The sequence below is a fragment of the Melospiza georgiana genome, chromosome 1, assembly GCF_028018845.1.
Source record: "Melospiza georgiana isolate bMelGeo1 chromosome 1, bMelGeo1.pri, whole genome shotgun sequence".
Lineage (NCBI taxonomy): Eukaryota > Metazoa > Chordata > Aves > Passeriformes > Passerellidae > Melospiza > Melospiza georgiana.
Window position 1 is genome coordinate 14220632 of NC_080430.1, and position 27126 is coordinate 14247757.

Consider the following 27126-nt stretch of genomic DNA (forward strand, 5'->3'; position numbering starts at 1 on the left):
TATTTAGCAGGCAGGTGTACAAGCATATTGTGCATGTAGAGCTTCCCACCTGGGTTTGTGTGGTACTGCTTTGTGCCACTGTGACACAAAGCAGCTGCCTGTGCATTTTAGAAGACTGCTGCTTTTGTTTCCAGAATATCTTGTAGGTGCTTCAGTTCCTTAAAAAGGAGATAGGGGATAATTGTATGGCTCTCCTGAAGGCTGGAGGTTCAGTATCTCCCAGAGCACTGGCCAGAGAGCCTCAGATTGCTGAGAGCTGGCTGGAATTGGTGCACTCCAGTGAATTATATGCTCAGGTGGTCTGTATCATATATTTTAGCAGGACTCCCAGCATGAATTTTGTATTCTGGTCACAGAACCAGACCATGAAAAAGTCTAGATGAGAATATTTTGAAGTGAGTGCACAGCTGGCTCTGAAGATGTGCTAGAAGTGCAGAGAAGCAAAAAAAATTGTTACAGCTTCACATCATTGTTTACCCAGCAGTGTGGCTGTTGCTTTAAGGTTCCCTGTCTGCAAGCATGCTCTTACCCTGCAATCAGCACAAGTTTATTCCTCACAGGTAAGAGCATGCATGCAGACTTTGACTGGGAATTCATTGCTATAATAAAGTTCCTGACCTTGCTTGCCTTTGAATTTGTGTCTTTTTCTCTGCTCTCTGAGTAGTTTTTGGTTGTTCACTGATAAATTAGTAGGACATATCAAGTATAGTCCCTGAGGGCTCTCTTAGTTTAAGGACTGTTTAGTATTTTAATAAATCTGAACTAGAATATAAAGCGCTGCATAAAAAGCTAAGATGGAGTTTCAGGCGCAATGTTTCAGCTCAGCATTGACTTGATACATTTATTAACTGTTTTGAAATCAGTGAGATGGGCACAGCCAATGCATCTAAGAAAGAAAAGGTCATTTGCAAGGCAGCACTAATGAACAGCAAAGTCCACAGTACTGTTAGAAGGATCCTGGCAGTATGGTGCACTATTACACTGCAACCAGGCTTTATACTCTTCCATCAAAAGAAAATGCTGCTGTAGGCTCGCTGTTGTGGGTAGGAAGATTTCCACTCGAGTGACCAGTTGTGGTGCCAGCCGTGGGGGAATTCTAAACGAGTTGGAGAGAGTCAAAAGAGAGCAACAGCAATAAGTTGCTTTGGGGAGACTATGATGAATTGGTAGGAGTGGTTTATTTAGTTAAGGAAAGAGAAAAACTGGTAGGATCCAAGACTTCAAATGTGTTGATATTTTTCTCATTCTTCATGTCTGATAAGAGAAGGAGAGTTGGCATTTCCTGGGCAAAAGCCATTTTTTGTGACCCGTAGGGCTGAAAGACATGTTTACACCTCATTTAGCAAGGCAGTATTTGTGGGAATGGTTCAGAGGCAGGTTCTGCATGCTGCTGGGCACTGTCCTCACTGTGCTCTGAGGCACGAGGGCTGCTGGGGACAATCTGTCCTGTTCCTGGCTAAGCCATTGCGTGGTTTGATGACCCCAGGTGAGCCATTTCTTCTGTCCATTGTAACAATGTGTATGTCTTTGCATCTCAAATTTGAGTATTCAAAAAATCTAAGCAAACCATTTAAAGATGGAAGTGCATAAATGTGTGAATTTCAAGTACTTTAAAATTGCTTTAAATATGTCACTTCACTGATTTGATACAAGTATTTATCTAGAGTCCCAAATGTATATTCTGAGAATTATTATGTAAATATTTATAAGGTAAGTGCTTTACTTTCATGATGTGGAGTACTCCATGTCAGTGTATTGGCAGAGGTGTGTTCATATTTGTTCTGGTCTCAAAAATGATGATCATTTCAGCACTCTTTCCCACATATGGCCACTGGAAACTTTTTCATTCTTGTTTATGTCTCCTTGACTCCTAATTCAACTCTGAGTTATCTTTATGTATGGAAAAAAAGATATTTTCAAGTGTTGAAGAACTAAGAAATTGAGAGATTAGAAATGGAGGAAGAGAAAGATGAGTTCATCAAAAACCAGATGTTAGGAGCTTTATCAGATCAAGTTCTCTAGGATTAAATAGCTGAATACAAAATATAGAGAAAACCATCCACATTTGTTATGAAATATTAGGGCTTTACAGACAGTGCTTGCTGAAGTCAGGGGGAAGTTTTCTACTCTCTGTGTCGAGTTTTGGATGAGCTCAGCTTTCCATGGTCTATCTCCTTGGTCACCTTCATTGATGTTCAGATGCCTGTCGTTCCAGTGAAGTTCCAGGAATGAAATACAAAGGATTTCCAAACCATCATTCGCATTCTTACTCCCTTGTCAGGTTCTCCTAGGTTTCTTTTACTGTCTGGATAATACAAAAAGAACCTTGAACTGAGACTTGCACCTCAGTTGTTAGCATCTGAATCGGGAAGGTTTCTCATGCATTGAAATTTGGGAAGATTTAGCAGAGTGTGTTTCCTCACCTTCTAGTGCTCTCGCTGTTCAGGAATTCTTATCACATTTTATCCCTAAAGCTCTGAGGGATATGATTGTTTAAAAGCCAGAGTTATTGAATCAAAAATCAGTACCAGGTGCTGCTCTCTTCCATGAGGCTATATTTGATCTTTGTACAGCACAGTTCTGACTTGAGTGATCTCCAGTTGGTGTTTTCTCCAAGCACAGTGCTCTGCTGTTAATTTGGGATTGTTGAGCAGTTTAAAAACCATGTGTTTTTGATGAGATTGTGACATGTTTGTAAAAACAAATGGATTTTAAACTGCTTAAGTTTCTAAATTAACCTTTAATATCTTCAGTCTTCTTGGTTTATCAGCAAGCAAAATACTGTTGCTTCTAGTAGGATTAAAAAAATCCCTGAAACCAATAAAGTAAAAAAAAATTTGTAACTTACTGATTCTCTGGAGGAAACCTGAGTAATTGTGGTGCATTTCAAGATATTATTCCATATGCTGACGACTTCTATCTACAAGTACTAAAAACAAGTAATAAAAATATAGTCTTGTATCTGATACCTGGTTAGAGGTATCAGGTAGCTAGAGAATATAGTACAGGAGGGATAATAAGGAAGGGTTATGAAGATGTAAGTATTGAATTTGGACAGTTTAAGAAGTCAGGTTTGGATATTAATCTGAATTTGACATCTTAAATAGATTTAATGATCACTTGAGCAGCAAGCTATTATGGAAATCAGCGCTGTATTCTCAGAGTATTTCAACACTCCTGTGGTGGTTGTTGGGTTTTATTTTCCCTTTCTTTAAATGAAAGGCAAGTTTTTCCTTAATTAAACTCTGGTTTTATGTATGGAAAAATATGATACTATTTTATCTAATCAAATGTTGCAGTGTAGCTGCTCAAGCGTGTCATATTGTGGAATCATGGGTTTAATACCATTGAGATAAAACTATGTGTTTATTTAGAGTTTATCATCACACATATCAATAAATATTATATCCATAAGTGTAATAACTCTTAAAATAGATACTTTCTTGATTTCTTCTCTGTTTCTTGTAATTTATTATAAGCAAATGAGGAGTACAGTGAAGGCAAAGGAGCATGAATCTGAAATGAGTAGGGAAAGCTTTCTCACAATACAGACAACCATCCTGTGAAGTTTTTACTCTGTGAAGGCATATGTACATATTACGTTTTTTTACCCAACAGTTTCTGAAAACCTTATGCAGTATTTATAGATACTTGTTCTGAAATGTGATAAAACAGTATGCTTCAAGGCATCCTTAAGATTCAGAGCAACAGTAAGTGGCATCCCAGTCGTGTTTTGCTTTGCTTTGAGGCAACAGGAATGTGCCTTTGAAGGGGTATGGGGAGGTGGGCAACTGATGTTAATTACTGACCAAAAATCTTTCAGCTGGAGAGGATGCAAAGTTTATCAAATGTGCTTAATTATTCACTTGGTCCTAAGCAGGCTGATCTTGTGGGATTGGTGTTTTAGGGCTAATGAAGAGGGGTGTGTGTCTCCGTGCCACACTGTTTGTGGTGCTACCCTGCATTCAATACATCAGCTGGTGCATGTCCCCCTCCCCAGAAAAACACGTGGGTATTTTGGTATTTTTGATCTCAAGCCCAGTGTAGTAAGATAGTACATTTAAAGTATATCCTTTATTATGCTAAACTTTTATTTTACTTCAGTGTTGCCTTCTTTTGTTCAATTCACAATTCACAAGGGATCTTTTTGCTCCCTTCCTTATTACATTTGCAGCATATTAACATGGGGATGTGTTTTGGAGATAGTCCATCTCTTTGGGTGATTACTGGGAAAAAGTTGCTTTAAATTCTGGGTCTTTTGACATGTTCCTTTGAGGAGGATGAGAGAGAGACAGATGGCTACTAGTTCAATAGGGTTGTTTTTTATTTACTCCCATGCCTTGAAAAGGACTGAAACATGATATTGAAATGTGTGGGTGAGAAATAACTTTTCCATTAATTTATTGCTTTATTTCATACTTGAAACAAAGATAAAACTTGCTGTTTTTCCTACTCATCTCTTGCTATAAATCTTAAATGAATTATGTAATTAAGATGAGTGCCAGCTTCAGAATGTTGTGGGTTCATGTTAGGAGCAGATGAGGCATTCAGGGTGAGAATAAAGAGTATGTATTTAGAAGAACTTTTCTCTTTTTGACCCCTGGCACTGGAAGCTGTGGAGGTGACTAGCTTGGCTTCAGCCCATGGAGCTGTTGTGAGCTGGGAATGAGGCACGAGCCCAGCACCTGCTCTCCTGCTGTCACAGCTTGGCTGGCTCCCTGGAGCTCAGTGTCCCAGTGCTCTGCAGCCAGGGGCCCTCAGCTCAGCTCCCCTTCTGTGACACTGCAAGGACACACAGGATCCCCCTGTGTGACACAGTTGTCACCTTGCTTTTACTGCCTGGGCTGATGCCCGGGCTGGGCTGTTGGGGTTGGAGTGAATGCGAATTCAGGCTGTGTTCCAGGCCTGTTTCTGGCCTCTTTTGTGGATTTAGGCAACTCACTCTATTGATAATTTTGGATTGACAAAAAGTAGAAATGATTGTATCTGTAGGCAGGGAGTTGGGGACCATGTGGGTTTACAAACAAAAGCAAACAGCGGCACTTCAGGTTAAGTTAAAATGTTTCTACTGCTTGCATGCATACAGTAAAGGGGTGTGCAAAGACAGTGGGAGCAAGCTTGCATCAGCTTCCAAATATTGTGCCTGTGAGTCAGAAACGAGGCTTCTCAAAGCAAACTGTGATCAGCCATTAAAACCTTATCCTGAGGCATTGGAATTGATTCAGTTCTCTGTACAGCACTGTTCGTATTCACAACTTAAAGTAAAATTGGACTTTCTTGGCAATTGCTGGGCAACAGCTGATGCAAAGCAGACGTGATGGATGAGTGGAACCAACAGACTTCAGGTTCTGCATCTGAGCTAAATGCTCAAGGCAACCCAGTTCCTCATTCTTGGACACCTTTAGGGTGTGTTCATCTGACCTGTGTTACTGCTTATTTCAGAGTGAAATGGGCCATTGGCTACTCTAGGTGCACTGGCTATTCTCTCTTATTGGTAGAGAAGTGGAGTTGACCAGTTCCAAAGTACATCTGCGAATCATATTCTGCCTGTGATTTAACTCACACTGTGAAAAGAAATTCTTACATGAAAGATTAAAAATAAAATAAATCATTAAGTAGGAAGTTGCCTTTTTTGCCTTAAAAAACTTAAACTTTCTCTTCCAAATTTTCAAATTAAGTGGCATTTTACAAGTAAACAGCTATTCAGTTTTACTTACTGAGCAATTTTGCATGGCCCCAGGAACTTCCTGTACAGCCCTGCTTATGCTTGGGAGGTATATTTGGGTTGTGGACAGTATGACATGATTGCAGAAAGTCCCATGTTCAGTTTTTTTCAGAGTGAAATATTTACTGGGTTGGAGACGCTTTGTTATAATTTCGTGGTTAAACCAACAGTGCCATCTGCCTGGGGTCTGACACTGGTATCTGGTCACTTTGTGGTGCTGGTCCCAAACCTCTGCAAAGAGGGTGGCTGTGCTTTTCCTTGCCATGTGTTCTCAGATGTTGAAGCATCAGAGGTGCCGTGTGACACTGAAACCTGCCCAAATCTGGAGGAATAAACGTGATGAGGAGTTAGTGGGTTCTGAAGCATGTGAGTTGTTTTCACTGCTCTGTGCAGTTGGGTGGTTCTGTACCCCATTCTCTCACACGCTCTGCAGGGTGTTTCAGCCATGCTGCCTCTCCTCCTGGTCAGAGTATCCTGGCTCCCCTTGGACTTGGAAACTTCTCTCTGTACACACTCAGCCTCTGGAATGAAAGGAGCATCCCTCAAATATAGGCTATTAAAGTAAATGCATTTGCAAGTTTACAAACAGAATAATGATGGGCAACAACTGCTGAAACTGTTTCAAATGAAGTAACAATTGAAGCAATACTAGCAGTTTTTTTTAGTAGATTATAAAAGAAAAAAATTCTGTTCACCAGTTTCTATCAAGTTGGAAAATGGACACATGTGCCTTGTTAACCAGCCTTATATAATGCACAAATAAGTCTTTCAGTGTTTTTGGTAAGTCCTGACTTGAACTCTCTGCTTTTAGGCTTTTTGGAGGTTTTCTGCCTATGAAGGCATTCTCCACCAAATATAAAAATGATGTTAGCTTCTTCTATTCTAATCCATTTTGAGCTCTGATGTTTAAGACTTTCATTAGATGACAGAGAGATTGTAGGTCAAACACTGCCTGACTTTCACAATGATTTCCATCTGAAGGGTCTTACATAGTGTAGTCTCTTCATGTTTTATTTAAAATTTTAGTAGGGTTCTTGACTCATGGAAAAATAAATAAAAATGAAGGTCTTACTGCAGTAAAAAACCATGAAAGTGATCGGTCAAATGAACTGCATGACATTTATCCATGGGAAATATCCATTAAGTGAGTGAATAAAGTTACTGCTCTAGTTTGACATAGTAGGCAATATTTCTGTGAGTATTGTACATGTAGATGATTTACCTCTACCTCTGTTTTAAGTTCAACTTTAAAGTAATAAAACACAAGTGAGCAAAGTCTTCCCGTAATCCTGCTGTCCTATGGCTCTTTGTTATGTTGCTTAAAACATAACATTAGAGTGTAATAAGTATTTTCTATTCCTCCAGCCATAAAGGGTAGGGGGAAAATCTGTTTGCAGTTAGTGCTGGTACCGAGATATTATTTCTGGTTAGTGCTTCAGCAGTGACTGGGGTAGCAGGACGTGCAGCTGAAGGCTTAGGGAGAGGTCACTGCATGGGTGCTGCTCCAGGAGCTCCAGGAGGAGAAGCCATGTGCAAGCAGCAGTGGGGGGAAGGAGGACAAAACTGGACTGTTTAAAAACCTATCGCCCAAAAAGTGAAGGTTGAAAAAGCTTCTGTGAAACTGCAGCTGGGAATACTCACAGACCTTTGTTTACTGCAGCTTGGTCTGTGTATTTCTTTTGCTAGCTGAAGAGTTTATCCCATCCCACAGTGTGTGTCTTGGCAGCTGCTGTGCAGTAGTTGTTGTGGTGGCAGCACATCCAGAGAATTTACAGAAAATGGGGTACCTGAGCAGGGCATGCTTGAGCCATGTCCTCAGTGGTGCTGGGAGTGAGCAGCTGCCCTCTGAGGATGCAGCCTCTGGGTTTGCTGTGGGTCATCTGTGCCCATTGTTTGAGCTACTGTCCGTAGTGCCCCAGTCAGGGCATATTTTGAATTAGAAGCTCAGCCTGATCGTAGGATGGAGTGTTCTGCCAAGCTCGACATGGCTAATGGGAAGAGTAGGCCTAGGTTAAGGTCTGATAAGGAGGATGAAAGGGGTAATGGGGTTCAGATTGAGATTGCTAGAAGTCAGGCTAGTATTGGGGTTGTGATAAATAAGATTGGAAAGGATGTTCCCAGGCAGGGAAGCAGTGCCCAGGGCAATGCCTGCTTTGCCAGGCTCGGGGCCTTTTGCTGGGCTCCCACCCTGTGCTGGGCTCAGACCCTGTGCTGGGCTCAAAGCATTTTGCCTGGCTCCCACCCTTTGCTGGGCTCACAGCATTGTGCCTGGCTCCCACCCTTTGCTGGGCTCACAGCATTGTGCCTGGCTCCCACCCTGTGCTGGGCTCACAGCGTTGTGCCTGGCTCCCACCCTGTGCTGGGCTCAGACCCTTTGCTGGGCTCACAGCATTGTGCCTGGCTCCCACCCTTTGCTGGGCTCAGACCCCGCAGTGTCCCCGCTGCAGCTCCCAGTGCCAGGTACGTCCCCAGCAGAACGAGCTCCAGGAGCAGAGCTGTGCCTGTGTGTGATTGCACTGCTGTATGGAAGTTCCATCTATTCCCAGTGGCTGTCACTTCAGGGTAGATGGCAATGCAGCTGTTTATGTGCTGTTTGCCTGGGTGGCTGCTGGTGCACAAGCCAGCTTCTAGGAGTCTTCATTTTGTGTTTTACCAGAATGATTTCGTGCATGTGAATTTTTTGCATGGGATTCCTATTATGGGATGAATTGAATATCAAATTACTCCTCAGACCCTGAAGGCAGTACATCAGCTTCACTCATCCTGAGCAATTTGTGCTATGCTGTATGAACCATATCCCAGGTTCAGTTTCTCAGTTTTCCCAGGGCTGGGATTTTGCTCCATTTGTTTCTATTTTTCTTTTTTGAAGTCAGAATGTTTTACTAAGGGTGAAAAGTATTTTTAATGAAGTATTTTAATTTGCTCTTGTGTTATGGGCTTGTGTTCCACCCTCCTCTCATCCAGGTTTTGCCAGATGTTTTAAATATCTTCTCAGTACATGTGCTTTCAAGGTTTTTCTGCAAATCCAATTGTGTTTAACAGGCACTGAGTCCTTGTGAATCAGTGTTGTATTTTTCTCTACTTTATGCCTCCCAGATCTGGCAGATGTCTTGAGTTTTAGGATAGCAGGTTTTCAGTGTTTTCTGTATGAAAGCAGATAAGATTGGTACATAGTTAGAATTTCCTCAGAAAGGATCAGAGTTTCAGACGTCTGTGGGAGGAAGGCATTTCATTGACCACATGTTTTTACAGCATTTAGTGAGTTTAGTAAGTAATTAAATCAAATAATTCATCTTACGCTGTATCAAAAGGGATGGCTTTTGTAAGGAAAACTGTATTTTTGAGACGTTTTTGCATTTTTTCTCTTCCTTTCTTTTTTTTCTTTTTTTTTGTTCTTTTCTCTTTTTTTTTTTTTTTTTTTGAGTCCTTGTATATGTAACATTTTAACCAAATACAGCATTTCATTTATCTTCCTTTGGAAAAATTTCTTAAAGTCATAGTGTAACTAGAGGGATGATGATTTCCACCCATAGATACATGTAGTAATTCAGTTTTATTTTCCTTTTGACCAGCCAAATTAAATACATTTGTTTGATTTTAGTCATAACTATTTTATTACTTTCACTGCAATGTAAACTGCTTGCTCTGGGTTTCCTTCCTTGATTTTTTCCCCCCCTCACTATTTTTTCTGTCATTTGCTTGTAAGACACCTGAAGGGTCATTTTTAACAATGAAAAGTGAGGAAATGTCAAAGGTAGGGCTGCTGCTGAAGGCTCTTTGTGTGCTCAGTACTTTCTGTCTGCAGTCATCAAGCTGTGGAATGTGAGATGCTCAGCACGTGTGATGGGGTGAGGCTTTAACCCAGAGAAGGTTAGCTGGTGACTTGATGCTCCTTCCTTCTGCTTCCCTTTGCTGACTTCCAGATTGAGAACTCAGTGCATCTGGGTCAACTTGATGCCTCATGGAAATTTTAGAAAGGAGACAACCACTTTGTATCAGCTTGTGATCAGAAGCAGAAGGAGAACAGCCAAGAGAAGGCATGAAGAATTAAAGAACCAAGATGTGTGGATCAGAAAAGGGGAGGGGGAGGGCAGGAAGAGGAGCTGGTGGCAGGGAATGTTTGCCTCCCTGGGGACAAATAAAAATACATAACTGTTTCCTTGATGTTACTGTGTTGTATAAACAGTTACCCTAGGACCCATGTAAATGATGTATGACTAGGAGAGAGAAAGTGGGTAGGTTACTGCTGCCCTCCTGCTCACCCTTTCTCTTTGCAAAGCTCGCTGTAGAACCTGAGACCTGGTCCTTGCCAGAAACTGAAGAAAAGAAAAAACAAAAAAAAGTTAGACATGAAAAGGGGGGATAATCCCACATGAATACACTTTTGTTATTTCTCAAGTGTTAATCACAAAATGAAAAATGGTAGTGTGTAATGTTAGATTTGTGTAAGTGCATGATGACATTTTGAATTACCTTTCCTGAAACACAAACTGGATTGTCTGACATAGAAGACATTCACTGAATTGCAGAGCTTTAAAAATGACAGTCCTGGGGCTGTGATGGATTCTCTGTCTCCTGAAGTCTTGAAATTAAAGTCAATATTTTTCTGTATTTCCAACAGAAGTTAAAAGACTAAATGCAGACATTATTGCATGGTGTACCTGGGCTTATATAGGTGTTTGACAGGATGATCACAGGGTGTCTTCAGGATCTGAGTTATGAGTCTTGTTTGGAGTCTCACAGCAGTGCTGCAATGCATGTAGTGAATGATTCTTTGCATACTTGGACCTATACTTTTCTCATTTTAGGATTCTTCTGTATTTGTTTTCTTAGCATTTTATTTTTTGTGGTGCAGTTTTCCCCCTTTTTTGTTGTTTACAATGGCCTTTCCAGCCAATTCTGTAGTCTTCCCATCCTGTCTGCCACAGAAATCTGTATATACTGCTCCAATAATACCCTTTGCTCCTTCAAACCTTCCAGCAGCCAGGTTTCCATTCATCCATATCCTACATTTTGTTTGTAGGTGGAGTGTGTTGGTTATATTTGCTTTGTTTTGCTTTGCTTTAAAATTAATTTGAAAGGGGTTTTTTTTGCATTTGTTTTTTGATTCAGCTCCTCCTTAGTGCAGAGGAAGTGCAGACTAAGGAGGATGGACAGCATCTGGCTGAGTCACCATGGCTTGGGCTGGTTGTGTTCTCCTGGGGGACTGGCTAGCGAATCAGCTGCTGCCCAGGAAACTGAGGCTGACAAAAATTCTGGATTAACTTTTAATGCTTTTTTGGCCCTTCAGCAGAAACTGGTCTGTTTTGGCTCAGCTAAAAAAAAAAAAAGGATGTTTTGAGCCCTTTTCTTCCCAGACTATTTATTCTTTTCACTGTACTTCATGGCCAACTGCTGGCATAGCTGTATTGCAAAAAATTCCAAAGACTGTATTTTGCAACAATGGCTTCAAGTGTGCTCTGACTTAATTAGTAGGAAAAACCAGCTTATATCTCTGGCTTAGAATATAAGGGGCTTCATGCTGTTGTGTGTGACTGCTTATTGTTGAACATTTAATGCAGAAGACAGTTTACCTGACAGATTGTGGGGGGAGGTTTGACAGAAAAATAGGTTAAATATGTAAGTCACCACATAAATGCTAAGTATGATTATAAAATGCAAAAATGATGATACAGAAATCTGTGAGGAGAGCCATGCAAGACTGCCTGTGGCCCTAGGATTTTAGTCCTTTGCTTTTACAGCAAGAGACTAGATATGCTTATGCAGTATTAATTCAGGATATACAGCAAATTGGCATTTGGAAGCATTCAATTTTCCTCATAATTGTTCTCCATTCACTTGGCCGATTATCAGTAATTTCAGGGAATTAAAGATGCTCTTTTTAGAAGTTTCTAGTGAACTCTTTAGAATTGTCAAACAATAACAAACCTGCCACTTAGGCAGCAATTTTCCCTCTTGTTGTCCTCACACTGATGTTAGATTGCTCTTTGGAAAGGCTAGACAAGCAAACTACCGTGCAGTAAATCAGCAGGAAATTTTTTTCTGCCTCATGCTGCTGAGTGAATTTTGATCCAAGATTTTCTCTGTTTGTTTTGTTCATGCAAAGACTTTCATCCTTCAGTTTGGGAACAGAGAGGTTGGTTTTCTTTGATAGCAAATCTGCTAAAGTGTATTTTGTTAAAGATCTTAGTATTATATTTTTGTGGATTAAGCTTGTTATCCTTCAGTCATGTCTAGGTGAATCCCACCAGAATGCGACTCAAAGCGTGTCATGTCCACTTCTTTCCTTTTCCTCTCCTGTAGTGTGAAAAGGGAAACAAAATGGTTTAAAACCCCTCAGGAGGGGTGTTGAGAAGTGCCATTTACTGAAAAGATGGCACTGTCCTCTCAGTCTGTGTCACAGGACTTCCTAAAACACAAAGTGTGCACAGGATAAGAAATGCAGAATGTCTGTGGTCAGAAAGGGAACTGTTTTATGGTGATGTGTGACAGCGTGATCCAGTGACCTGCTGGAGATATTGTGTACCTGCCTGCAGGTTTTGGGTGTGCTGAGCATAATCATTTCTCAGTCTTGTGATCTCTGCCTCTTCCTTTCTGCTGGAGTTAGCAGGCCAAGGGGGCAGCATCCCAGTGCTGTCCCTGTGCCAGCCAGGAGTGAGGGATGTGGACATCCGAATGTGTGTGGGCTTGGGTTGTTTTGGCTCCCAGTTCCAGCCCTGCTGAGGTGTTGCTGCTGAAGAGGAGCAGCAGAGCTGTCCAAGATATTTAACTGCTTTTCTCCTCAGCAGCTGTGTGGAAACAGCAAAAAACTCTTTACATTTCATAGGTGGTTTTAGTCCAGCACTCACATTTGAGGTAACCCAGCTGTTTATGAGGAGCATGGCAGCAGCATTCCTTTGCACAAATGGTTTTGGTCATCTCAGAAAAAGCACACATGGCTGTTTGGTTTGTTTTAATCTTCCCTAGATTAGAATTGCCGTAGGAAACACACAAAAAGGTGTGATGATGGTTGTATTCCAAGAGGTAGTAAAAACTGAGGGATGTTAGTGAGGCTTGCTTGATGCTGGGCATGGAACAAGGGGCAGCCCAATTTGTCCCTCTCTTGAGGTTTTGTAATTCTTGCAGCCAGGAGTTGTTCCTCCATGAGTGGTCTTTTGTCTCGTTGGCTTTTGCATGATAAAAACCCCACTTTGATTGGAGATGTTCTGTTGTGGAGGGAATGGGACATCCTCCATTACTGAGATTCGGGCTTCATTTCCCACATATGCAAAGTCTTGGCTTCCTTTTTAAAATTGTTGAGAAGGTTTGCATTTTGTATGTGTTGCGTGACCAGTGGGTAAGTTTTCTTTCCTAAATTTGAGCTTGAGAATGAAAATCTTAAACATCCTTTGGAAGTATTTTCAAAAGCTTGAAAAATACATAAATCAAAATCTCATCTGACAAAAAGAAAAGTGAACTCTGTCATGAATTAATAACTTTTAAAATAGTTCTAAGAATTCCAGAGGAGAACACAAAGTAATGAACTTGTCCTGAGAAAATGATTCAGTTTCAGAAACATTTAAGGAGTATTTCTTGTGTTTATGTGAATGGTATAAATGATAATGTATCAGTTTTTCTTGAGACAAAATCCCAGCTAAAGATAACATGTAGGAATACAAGTTTACTTTTCTGTAATGACTTCAAAAAACATCTGTGAAAAGTAACTCTGTTTTAGGTAGCCTTTGTATTTGTAGTGATGAGCAATATCTTAGATGTTATTTAATGCAGTAGATTTTTGACATCTCATATGAAATATTAATTACACTAGCTCTCATATAGTTATAAAATACTCTGCCTTCAGAGATTGTATAAACATAGGTAGCTAAACAATAATAACCTATTTTTCTTCTTTCTTATTTTATATAAAACACAAGATAGCTACTTTTATGAACCAGTAAAGTGGTTTTAGTCAGAAGCACCATATTTGATGTAAAAAATGGTGTAGAATGAGAACATTTTGGGTTAATTTTCAGATTTTTGACTAGCAACTTCAAAAACAGAGGTGATTCCTGCTGGGAGCACATTGACTGTGTGGTGCATGCTGCAGAGAAATTGATGATCTGTAAGAGCCTATGGATGTTCTCCCACTCACAGTTGTTTGTGCATCTTCCTTGTGTTCATTCTGTGACTGGAAAGGTGTTTTGCACAAGCCATGTAAGGATGCATGGATTGAAAATCAATATGATAGGTAGGTCTTACTACTAGCAAGCTTTCTAAATTCTAATGTAATATAAAATCATGATAATAAGACTTGTTCCCTAAAACCATTTGCTCTTAGGTAGGTTAAAGAAATAGCTCCATCAGTACAGGAGATGGCTCACTTTTCCCTGTGGCTTTCTTTTAGAGGTTATGCAAGGTAACTTTCTTTTGAGAAATGGAAAAGTTTGAGGAATTGCATTCCACAGAGCCTTTGTGAAGAATTAACCTTAAACTAAAAGTATTATTACACTGAATTTTATTTTTGGTTATAACAGGAGCCTGTTATGGTTTTGCAGGTACAGGATGGGCAGGGGAAGCCTGTGGATGCTGACGACAGGATGCCATAGTGCTCTTACAGCTGTCCTTTACATCCTGCCTGGTATCTCCATGCAGCTGGGGCTTAGCCAGAAAAGTAGTTCTTGTTTGCATCTTCATCTTGGCATTTGGATGGAGAGTGACCCTTCCATATTCCTGCTTTGCTCCTGGATCCATTTTGCCATGGACTGAAGCCTTAGCCTTGACACTGCGGGGCTGTGTCTGGTGTGTGGCATTCAGGGAAGTGAGCACTCTGTCCATGAGGAAAGCAACCCTGGCCGTGGGCTCATGGGAATTAGAACACGTGTAGTTCCTTTGTTTTCCTGGTTTTCCTCCTGTCCATCCTCAGCAGAGATTTTGTTACCTTACAGTCTTTCTGCAGGGAGGTTTTGGGAGAGAGTGAGGTGCACAAGTGCACGAGGTGCTTGTCTGGCTCAGGTGCAGAAGAAGCCATTCAGTTGCCAGACCAGTTGGAACAACATGTTTTCTTCTGCTTGGTGTAGAGTGCAGAGTGTGAGGGGTTTTGCAGAGTGCTGTTGTCCAGCTGAATACTTGCAGGGCATTTCCAGAGTAACCTGTCCTGGGCTATTGATTTTCTTTGGAATCTGTTGACATTCCTCATGTTTAAGCTGAAACCTTCAATTACTCATGCTAATGGAAGAAAACCAAGTAAAACATACTGGTAGTCCACTCTTTTTCTCATTTCAGTCTATCAATATATCTTGGGTTGCAGAAAAATAACTGCCTTATTAATCTTCTTTGAAGAATGAAACAAAGTGAGAATTCCTTAACAACATAAAATGAATAATAATAATAAATAATACGAATAAATATTTACAGATTTTGTAAAATTAAATTTGTCCACCTCATGTGCCCTCTCTGCATGCAGATACTTGAAATTATTGTAGCACATTCTAGGATGAGACAAGGAGGGAGCATTGTGGTGTGGAAACAGCTTGGAAAAGTCAGCTGCTGGGAATCTGACAAATTCTGGCATGAAGTATATACCATAGTATTTCAGTAAATATCTTCTGTTAGTTCTGGCTAAAGCTGTTTCTCCACTAAGAAAGATGATCATCTCTGGGCTAGAACCAATCACAAATTCTAATGAAATTTGGCAACTGCAAGCATGAAAAGTCATTGATCCAAAAATTCACGAACTGTCTTTCATGTAGCAAGATTTCCTTTTGAACCTCATTTGAAGCTCTGTCTACTGGCTTATTCTGGATTTTGAACTTAAGGGAATAATTTTTTACTCTCTTCAGATTTGGCAATGTGAAATTAAAAAATGGAGTGAGAGGCACATAATTCAGCATGCAGTGTAACTGCATGTTTCCAAGGCTGTAGAAGGAGATGAATGGGGGGGAAAAACCAGAAGGGAAATAAAAATTAAAAAAAGAAGGAAGAGAAAAAGGAAAGACAGTGCCAAAGTTTTTTCAAGGTGTGGAAAATATTCTTCATTTCCAAAACAGAGCAATTTATGTTCCCTGTTGTTTTAGGGGGCTTTGAAAAGTACATGTACATGCTCAACTTTGCACATACTTCAAGCATCACTAGTTTCCTACTGTTCACTAGGCATGGTTTTAAACAGTAAGGGGATATCTAGAAAAGAATTGAGGCTTTCTGCTGGTCTGTCACCCCATGGAGAACAGCAGGCATTAGGTGTTATTGTCCCATTGGGGCATTATCTGAACAATCTTCCAGTGTAGGCTGGATTGCCTTACTGTTTGGCTACTGGCAACACCAGAGTTTTCTGCAGAAGGTGATCTTTAATGTTAAAAATTAAAGAAGATTTTAGCATGTTGTGTTGAAGCTGGAGCTTCTTATACCCCACTCTGTGGTTGGAAAGACCTTGTTTGGTCACCATTAGTTTTGTGTAGTCACCAAACTTTGCAGCTTCCAGACTGTTCTCTGACCTACCCCAGTGAAAGGTCAGGCACAGCATCACACACTGGCAGGGAGCAGCACTATCTGCCCTCCCATGTCACAGTCATGGCAGCTCTGCTGTCATGTGTCCCCTGTGGACCAGGAGGGTTGGTGGCATTTCATCTCATTATTTAAACACGCAAATGTTCCATTTGTCTGTGGGGATACAGCTTGATACTTGCAACTGAATGACAGAAAATAATATTCTTGAGATCTTTATGCTCTGTGCTTTGCCTTTGAGCTGTGTTAGTCCCTGCGTGCAGAAGAGCCTTCTGCTAAATCTTGTTTATGGGCACACAGGGTGGCGTGACGTGGCCTTTTCCTACTTCTGCTTGAGATCTTTTGCTCTTCTTGGTCATCAGCAGCAGATAGGATTTCAGTACAACATTAACTCACAGATATTTGATAATGAGAGCATTTGATAATGAGAGCATGTTTCATGAATGTACCAACATGCTTCTAATAATCCTAGTAAATGTTTCTGTCATGGAAACAAGAGCAAGTGCCATTAAGATTGCAGAAGCTGTTGGTAATTTTTAATAGAAGTTCAGGACTCTGTTCACTCTGTCTTATTATAGACATTAGTTGTCAATGTTGTTTGCTGTGTTGGAAACTCAGTAGTGTGCATAGAGGCAATTCCTTCCCAGGTGTTCTGGGTTTTTTTTTTGTGTTTTGTGCATGTAGCTATGCGCATATAATTTCTGTCCAAAACCTCTAACCTTTTAAATGATTGTGGTCAAGTTTCCTTGGTTGTCATAATTATTATGCTTCTGTTAAAAATCTGTCTAAATTATTTCTGTAACGAAGCTATCTGGATTTTGTGTAACTCAGGCTGAGATCCACCTCCAGGCACTGATATCCCCAAATTGTTGACTTCTCCAGCTTGACAGTGGCCTGTGATATACAGGATTGCTTTTATATCTCAAAAAACCCCACAGCTCAAATTCTTTGACTCCTGAACTTGTCTGCAGTGGAGCAAGGCTGGAGCCAGCCATGCTCACCCCAGCCTGAAAAGGAGCATTGCCAAGTGCCTGCTCAGTGGCAAGGAACTGTTCCACACAAGCATGGACAAGTAGCAGATTAACAGCCAGACACCTCCAAAGACTGAGCATTCATCTGGTGATTGGCAAAGGATACCTCTTCCCTTACTGCTTCAAAAGTAACTGAGTAAACAACCATCCCATGTAACTTCTTCATAGTTCCCATAATTAGGACCCCAGTAGGATCCCAGCTTCCACCCTTAATTTACCTTTACCATATCCTGTGTACCACCAGACTGTTTAGTGATGGTACCATTGTGATGGTACCATTACTAATTCAGAAGCTTTGGGGGTGTTTTTCCCATTCTGACCATTGGTAGAAATGCTGCGGGATTCCATTTCCTCCCCAGGGAGTGGCTGGTGTGTAGGATTTCCTCCTCTGGGCAGCTCCCACAGAGGGATGCTGATCGACAGCCTGCAGGCTCTGAAGCCCTCTGGGCAGTGCAGGCCTTTACTTCCCTGTCACTTTGTGATGCCATTCATGAGCCAGTGGGTGAGGCATTATTCTCCTTTTTTTGATGGAGAGTAGGAAAGGAGGGAAATTCCAGTACCAGCTTTGTAAGGACTTGTGTTAGTGACAAATCTCTTGCTAATTACACACATAGCTGCTGAATTGCAATTAAGCATGTTTAACTCTTTGGCATCTGCAAGTGATCCACATAGGAATTCTCACTTCACACATGAGGTCGTGCAGCCATGTAGGAGGCTGTGTTGGCAACTGATGTTGAGAGAAGCTTTATTCTCTGCTAAGTCAGAAATGGACACAGACTCACAAGCCACCTGATATCTGGTGCTACTCTTCTCCCACCCCTTCCCCTCCTCACAGAAAAGCTCAGTGGTGGCCTGGGGACCAGAAGGGGTCATGGCATTGGCAACCACAGCAGGTTTTCTCTGACTAAAAGTCACTGATGAAAGAACTGTACTGTGTATTATACACATTTAAACATTTCTTGTTCTTCCCAACGGAGCTTTTTAAGTTACAATTCATTGTTGCATTGTTGCATCTGTATTTTTTCTCTTCTATCCAGTAAAACATTGCAAACTTCTTCCTTCTTTTCTGAGCCTATCCAAAGCATTTGGACCATAAACAATCAACAGTTTTCATAGCACTGCATTATGTTTAGTAACAGGAGGAATTTTTCCATTAAGTTTCAGGGGATGTTTCAAAGTTGTGGTAAGAAAAATATCTGCCAGCTTCCTTCCTGTGTCTCAGAGTGCTGAAGTTTAATCAAGTCAAAGCAGCCAGGAATTTGTTCCTGTCACTGTAAGCTCTGGCTTGCACTGTAGAATAAATGAAGATGTGTAATACAGTGTCTTCATTAAAACATAACTAAATATCAATCATAGTATTATTAGTAATGAAAAGTGATCTCTAATGAAAGCAAAATAACTTCAACAGCAGCAAAGCTGATGTTTCCTACTGTCACACAAACTGTTTGAAAAAGCGAGATGTAAATTTTTTGCAAAATTTTGGCATCTGGGGGACTAGAAGTGCATTTTTCTTACATGTGTAGCAGTAGCATGAAAATAGGTAAAGAGGTAATCCAGGATGTTTTAAGGAAATAATGAAGAATGTACCCAAAACCTAGAGACTGTAGCTCATTAAAATATACTGAAATGCAATTTTTTGACAGAAATGAGTAGAACATTTGTAAAATCTGACATTTTTGTCTTTTCTTTTGGCATATAAAGATATTTGCATTTTAGAAAAGAGCTCAGAGAAAAGAGACAGAGAGGGTGAAGGTAATTAAATTTTAATTTCAGTTTTAAAGATCTTTCTCTAATTAGCTTTAAAAGTCAGTGTCTAAGTAAATTGAGTTTCAGGGTGCAATCATAATTTTCTTCCTGGATCCTAGTATTCAAAAGTAAGAAGAAAGAGTATTAGAGAAAGAGAATGAAGATTGTTATTTTAAAGGCCTTTCAAGATAAGGATTTAACATTATCTCATTATTAAAATATAACTGTGGCAGGTTGTTTTTTTATTTCTGAATTTCAAAGTCATTGAGCAGTCATAGTTGGGGAAATGAGAAACTTAGGTTCTATTAAAAGAAACTGAAAATTATACTGGGAAAGTAAAGACTTTTCTTCTTTCTTCTGCTTTGTAACAAGATTTCTTTTCAGTGGCTTGCTTGTGTTCTTTTCTCTGTTATCCATTCTTCCAGTTTTGATCACAAGCATGCTATCATAATGTCCTATGTTTCTTAAAGGTGTGCTAGCATGCAGTGGGCTCCTGTTGGTGTGTTTTACATAGCCAAGTGTCTTTTCTCTGCATTTGTGTGATGGCTGGGGACAGAAGTTGCTGCATTCTTCTGCCATCTGCCAGACCACGCTGTGTTCTCAGTGCTGTGGCCCAGCCCCTGGTGTGGCTCCGTGCCAGAGCTCCAAGTGTGTGGGGCACTGGTGGGAGGAAAACAGGCTAATGGTGACTTGTCATGCTTTAATGTGCAAATGATTATAAATGTGCCTTTTTAAAACTAAAGATACAGGAAAACAGAGAGTATTTGATAACATTGAAAATATGTCTGTGAGAAGTACATAAGCTGTTGTTTGATGATGAATTGCTAGAAAAACAACTAAAACAGTTGGTTTCTACATGAAGTAGTTATAAATATCTGGAGTTGTGTGAAACAATGATTTTTTTCTCTGTAAGAGCTGTAGAAGTCTTGTTATTTAACCAAGAATTCTGAATGTAGAAAATTTAATTTTAGAAGTTGATCTTTTTATGCATAAACATAATGTTTCTATGCATAAACATTATCTAAACTATGTCACCTTTCTTGTAATTCTGAAAGGGAAAGCCATGAATACAAAATACTTTGCATTTGCAGGTGAATACTGGGTAATTCATGTCGTATTTGCAAATGTTGAAGCATTTGATAGAAATTTAAGTGTCTTGAAATGTGACCATAAACACTTCATGGATTAAAAATCAGCATAGAAATCTTAAAAGTTGGAGGCAGTCTTAGTCTAGAAGTTGATGTCCAGTAGGGTTTTGTGAGGCTTCCTGTCACTTTTGGTTTTATTTAACATCTTTAAATCTGAAAGAATCAGTACTGTAAAGAGTATGTTAATTAGATTTCTAGTTGTTAATAGACTGGGAAAATAAAATAGCATGAATGAAGGAAAGAAGGAAATATATAACCCAACAGATATGTGCTGCACAGCTGAATACAGTTTGATTCAGCCTGAATAAATAGAAGATAATGTATAAGGACATTGATCTAAACTGAACTTATACTTTAATTATCAAGACAGATGCTGAAGCAAGACTACGGAAGGCATTTCAGGATTTCTTTGGATGTTCTGGGTTGATACCATGACAGTAAAATACCCAAATATGATTACTGCTGACTATGTATTAGCATCAAAGTTCAAAAGATGACAGGGATGATTTAAACAGCACTGAGGGTATTTCATAAAAGAAATACACTCTTCAAGGTGCCTTCTGAACAAGTTAAGACTGGAATAATATTTACAAAAATGAACAGCAATAGTGACTTAAAAGAGGCAAAGGTTATGTGCTGTGTAGCACTGTTTAGGGGAGATTTGAGAGGTCTGTGACATATGAAAAGCGAGTTTTTTTTAAAAGGGTGGGAGTAACTAGTGACAGGAGGATAAACTTGGGGAGAATAATACAAATAAACAGATTCTGGAGATTTCAACATTCCCAAGTGCTGAAAATGGTTTTTTTTTTTTTTTTTTTTTTTTTTTTTTGGGGTGGATTCCATGAGGGAGAAAAATACTTCTCTGAAATACTTCTCTGGGCCATGAGGAGAAAGTTGGTGGTGTGTGTATAAATAAATAAGTGTATGTATATCCTCCTCCTTTGCTGTGACATTCAAAAGTAAGTTTTTGAAAGCACCTACAACTGGTGGTAGCTTTGCAGTGCCCCTGTTTTGTGTCCATCCCAGCTGCCATCTCCCTGTAGTGTGCCTGTTTCCTTTTGCAGGACAGATGGTGTTGTCTTCCCAGCAGTGCTTCCTCACCTCTTGGAATGGCTTAAGGGTGTTTTTTTCCTTTCATTTCTAATTCAAGATATCTACATTTGATTTGCACTGTTTTGTTAATCTTGTAGAGAAGTGCTGGCTTATGTTAGCTGCTGCTAGGGTTTAATGTAGTTCGGAGATAAGTTCACAGTCAGCTGGTTTTTGCCTCCAACTATTTTCCCTCTGTCCACAGTCAAGTCTACAACAGCCTTGGTGGTCTTTGGAAGTTACCATCACCTCGTTTTTAGAGGTTTGCAAATATGAAAGTTAACTGATAGGGGAATTTGAGGTTTTGAATGTCATAGGGGGTGTTTGGCTCTTGCTATGTCCAACTGAGTGGAACAAGGAGATGAACTGAACCTACTGAAATTGGAACCAGAACTCCAGGAGCTGTGCTGGAGTGTGAAACTCAAGGCTAATCTAAATATTTTTAAAGCGATATTTCAATTAAATATAGAAAAAGCCTTAACTTGTATTTCCAAGTACTTCAAGCTGAGAGAAGCAGTCCTGCTTTCCTCAGCCCCAGGATGACCCTGATTCATCCTTTCTCTTGGGCTCCAGATTAGGATTTGAGCAGAATGATGAGCTGGATGGGTGGTGGAGACAGCAAAACTGTTCAATTTCTCTCTCCCATCCCCAGAGTGGTTTTTTGATGCTGATGCAGGATCTGTGTGTGTCTTGTGTATACAGTGCACCCTGATGTACATACATATCTGTGGGATCACTTTCAGGAACTCTGTCTAACCTGAGCAACTTTTTGGTTAAAAGCTACTCTTTCCCACAGAGTTAGTTTGTTTTACTGATTCATCATTTTCCCAGAGATGTCTCTTAGTGTGTGGAGAGAAAAAAAAAAAATCCTCTTCCGCTCTACTCATCTGTCATGAGCCTCATGTTCTGTGTGAGATGGCCAGAAATGACTCTGAGATCATTTTTTCATTTCTGTGCCTTAAACCCACTGCACACCAAATTGTACAAACTGCAGTGGCACTGGGGAGCTGAAACCTTCACAGAGTAAAATTGTTTGTCATGCTATATAAATATAACTATGTATTTTTCTAGTCATGCCCTCCAAGCTGACATCCAAGAGGAAATTGGGATGGGAAGGTATCTATCAGCTCTGCTCTGGGGGGCCACCATCCATTGTGCTGAGTGCCTGCACACAGGGCAGCATACTCAGCTTTATGGATGAAATTTGCCAGATCCTCAAATACTTTTACTCGTGAGCATATTTGAAAATCAGAGAAGGTGATGACCCTTTTAAAATAAAAATGGAATTGCTGGCAGGAAGGGAAGGTACAACTCTGTGTTCTTTACATTTAAAGATGGTTATAAAATGTGTATTGGCTGTTTTTATAATTTATAGTGAAACTGGGGTTGCTTTTAATAAAATGAGACTTCCAGTCAGAATTTCTTGATTATGAATGTGAGTGTTTTGTTATACAGCTTGGATCTATCCTACAAATAACCATCTTGTAGCAGAATTCTGGCTATATACATAACTTAATGGGATTCTCTGTCAACATAATTCTTTCTGAAGTTGACTCTTTGTTGAATACTTCAAGTCCTTGAATGTGACTCAAGAGCTGCGTTAGTGGTAACTTTCAGGATTTTTAATTTAGTTTTTCTTTATTCCTTAGACTTTTAAAACTTCCTGTAATTCATTATTAGATTTACCATTTCGAGTGCTTATTTAAAAGGCACCTTAGCTGCAGAAGCAAATCAATATTTACAGTGCATTAGTGCCACAGAGAATTTGAAGCCTTGTGATTAGAGTTCATTGCTGTTTTATCCACTCTTCAAAGAAACCACAGACTTCAAACAGTATCAGCCATCATCCTGGAATCAGTGACATTGCATCGGTCCCATGCGTACTTTATCTTGTGGTTTAATTATTAAGTTCTTTTCCTTTGATTTTCCTTTTAATATTTCAAAGTATATCCTCTTCAAATCTATAAATTCTAGTCAAATTCTGTAAGCTAGAGGATTTTAGCCAACAATATATTGGTTTAAAAAAAATTTGTTCAATGTATTCTTTTATGTTGTTGTTTTAATGGAGAGGAAACAGTTGAAGAGAATGCAGATGATGTTTCCAGCTGGTGGTTAACAGTGTGAACAAGATTTACTTCTCAGATTAAGACCTATTGACCATTGCCAGGCAGCATGGGTTAGAGCCAGCTCTGTGTGCCTGTCCCCTTCCAGTAATAAAAAAAAAGTAATGCCATGTGTTTAAGTTCCTTGTTAATTTGGGAAGTACATAGATGCAACAAACACAAATTTTTTCTCTTCTATAATTCACTTTATTGCAAAGTTTGCTTTGTAAAAGAAATCACTTCTCCTTAGGTATGGAACCATTTCCATAAGAAGAGACTAGAAGAGATGATTTCTACCTTCATATTGACAGAATACCCTTAGTTCAAAAGATTTGATGAAATGTTCAGTAAATATCTGAAAATATCTCAATAGCTAAATTTATTGAAATGAAGCTAGTCATACTAAAGGTGGCTCATCTGTGAGTAGATTTTGTAGAGAAGCTTCTCATGTTAATGTTCTCTCCAGAGCATATTAATATTTGGGAATTCCATTGTATAATTGACTACCTGTATTTTGAAGAGTCTCTACTCACCATTGTGCAAACTGTCAGGTTTTGACTACAAAGCAGAAGCCAAGGCAGAGATAATGACTTGCTCCTCTCCAGAAATGCTGGTTTGATTTCCTTTCTTTCTTTGTTGGCAGTTTGGCTTCTCTTCTTACAGAAGTTCACCCAACTGAACTTTTGTTTTGTCAAGCAATTTGAAGAAGAAGTGTAAAAATACAAGAACATTTTGCTATCACCGTGCTTATATATAGACGTACAAGCATAAGGAGCAAGTGAACTCATGTTTGAAAATTGTAATTCTCTGTTGTGGGGTGGGTAGTGAAGGCAAACATGATAATGTGCACGGGCTGCTGCTTGGAGCAGATATAGATTGGTATTCTTAAGTGGCACTACATAGTAGAGAGCCCCTTTGGCTCAGGCTGATCTAATAAAGGAGAAAGTGTGCTGGAGGCTGTGCCAGCAGCACAGCACTGCTGGGAAGGGGTCACCTCATCCAGTGCTGGGGCTGCAGCTGAGCCACCTCTGCTCAGAGAGCTCCTGGGGTTTCATAGGGCACTGGTTGTGTGTTTGTCATGGGGGGAAAGGAGATGCTTTGCCTTCAGCTGCTTCATGAAAGCTGAAGTAGTTGAAAACAAGGCAATCAAAGAAAGACCCTCTATTAGAGTCTGTGAGTATATACTGAGAAATCACATTCTTAGTAGACTTAACTCTGCCCATTAATACTTTCCTTCATAATTAGTAATCTTTCATGAAATATTCCTTTAATTAATTCTAGTTCCATTATGCACTTAGGTGTATATGTATAAGTAAGTGTGTACATGTTTAGAAACGAAAGTGTTTTATTTGCTGGAAATTACCTTTTGTTATGAAAATTAAAAATTAAAAAATTGAATGCAAAGAGAAATAGTACAACAGTTGTGGGGAAAAAACCCCATTAATTCTTTGTTATTCTTGTTTACCAGAATGAACATGAAATAGATTGACTATTTTGGTGGTCGGTCATGTAACACTTGTTTATATCTCAGCAGCAGGAGTCCTTGTAGATTAAAAAAAACTTGCATGTTTTCATTGTGTGGCATGACTTACTGTATTTTTCAGTGTATTCGTGATGCCCTGCAGAATAAGATTCTTTAATATTATTAAATGTAACATTAACGTGATGCTATTGTTGAGATTGAGACAAGTCATTTAACAAACAGCTCCTGTCATTGTGTTTTCCTGTTAGTATTGCCAGACCTGCACCCTCAGTTTCCTTGGGAACTGTTTCATTGAAGCATTAAAACCCAGTCCTGGTTTTTATTCTCAGCTGTTGCCCATTGTGCCTTTCCCACTGACTCAACTGCTTAGGTGCCATTGCTTTCACCTTTTTCCTTTGCACTTTGCATTCAGAGTTCTCAGTGCTGCAATAAAGAAAAATAAAACTGATAAATCACAGCCTCTCTATTCTGATGCTGAGTGGGAGAGTACTAAGAGGTCACAAATTCAGGCAGTGAAACTTCTGTTTGGGCGAGGAGAGGATAGATGTGTGGGTATTTTCTGTAGGATAATAAATGAAATTGGAAAAAATTAAGTTCTCTTTCAAAAGAAACTAACTTTAATGTGCCATTAAAGTTTCCAGAATGGATGTGACCTCTACATATATTAAGAAAACCTTATCTCTTTCCAATCAGTCTACCTTCCTGCTGCATCATTTTTTACTAATGAAATATTTTTCTCCTGTCAGTCACCCCAGCTGCAAGGCTGAGGGAATCAGGGTTAATCAGTACAGATCTTGCTTGAGCTGTCAGGAAGAGGCAAAGGAAGAATGCAGAGGAGAAAACAGTCTCTTCCATAAGTTTTGAGAGGGAAATGCAGAGTATATTGTAGGAGGTCAGGAGGCTGCCTTGGCTGGCCTGCAGCTTCCTGGCAGCACGTTGTGCTACCAGTGCCCAGCCCTGGCAGCGGGGTGGGGGACACCTTGTCCAAGTCCATCCCTTGCGTTGCTACCAGGCTTTGCCTGCTTGCTCTTCAAAATGCCTGTATGTCACCTTAACCTCCTGGTTGTCCAAGTCCATGTTGCATGTTTTTGTTTTGCTCACCACCCAACAGATAGCTTTGTGCTTGGACAGCCACTGAGCTGTGCTTGGTTCAGAGGGGTTGGTTTTCCCTTCCTTCTCTCCATGTGCAGCCAAGCAGCAAGGCTGTGGTTTGAGGGACAGACCTTGCACCTGAGGAGCTGTGCTGAGGTCAAGAACTCCTTACTCTGTGAAGCCGCATTTGGTCGCACCATCCTTCCAGAGCTGGAAAAAATATTTTTCCTTTGTCAGAAACATTTTAAATCTAGTCAGTGTTTATTTACTGTCTGTTTTATTTTGCAGACATGCCTCTCCACGTCCGCCGCAGTAGTGACCCTGCGCTGATTGGCCTCTCCACCTCTGTGAGCGACACAAATTTCCCTGCGGAGGAGCCCTCGCGCAAGAACCCCACCAGGTGGTCCACAACAGCAGGCTTCCTCAAGCAGAACACCCCTGGTGTGCCCAGTGCTCATGAGAGAAAGGTATGCTTCTTTCCTCCACTTTAGTAAATAAATTACAAATGTGCATGGATATTGAATTGTTTTCTGCTTCTCTCATCTGCTCCTGGTTTCAACTTGTGTTTTCTGACCTTGTCCGCCCAACCCCGTCAGCAGCAGCGAAGTGTTTGAGTCACACTTGTCCTGCTCTTCCCAGACTCTCAGTGATAACCACAGCAGTGACCCTAAAAACATGATTTTTGCCCTTAGCTGTAGTTGAATCTATGATTATTCACTATTCTGCAAAGTTTTTATTTTCAACTTAATGCTGGTAGGCCATGTCTGTATTAATTTTTACTAATCTATGTAGAAGGCCTTATATCAGTGAATAATCTGCATGCCCACAGCTGGTCTGGTTTGTCTTGCTAACCCAGCATTGATAATTTGTACTTTCTGAGTCTCTAGTGAATTAATACAAAACACAAATTACAAATGATTTCTCTCCTTGATAACAGTCTTAAAAATAAAACAGTGAAATGCAGTGTGAGTATTTTTTCCTTCATTTTTTCAATATGATTTCAGTATCTCTCCATGAATTGCATTATTTGCTAGAGAAGCCAACAAGAAGCGCTCTTCTGAGTGCAATATTAAAAAAAATTGAAGAATCAAGCCCTTTTGTACAATCCCACATTGCCCATAATTGTGATGGTAGCTTGCAGAAAAACTCAAAAGGAAAAAAATGTGTATTTTCTGATAGAAATGAGTAATTTTAAAAGAATGTTGCACTTTTGATTGCCATTCTCACTACA

At 40.0% G+C, this 27126-nt stretch overlaps 1 protein-coding gene across 11 annotated transcripts in view; it reads left to right on the forward strand.

Annotated features, from left to right (window-relative positions):
* Window positions 1–27126, forward strand: part of PARD3 (par-3 family cell polarity regulator) — a 442650-nt gene that overhangs the window by 150403 nt on the left and 265121 nt on the right. For all 11 annotated transcript variants that reach the window (XM_058024007.1, XM_058024041.1, XM_058024016.1 and 8 more), the window contains exon 4: window positions 26184–26362. In XM_058024007.1, coding sequence (XP_057879990.1) covers window positions 26184–26362 — 179 coding nt within the window. The remainder of the gene's footprint in view (window positions 1–26183; window positions 26363–27126) is intronic.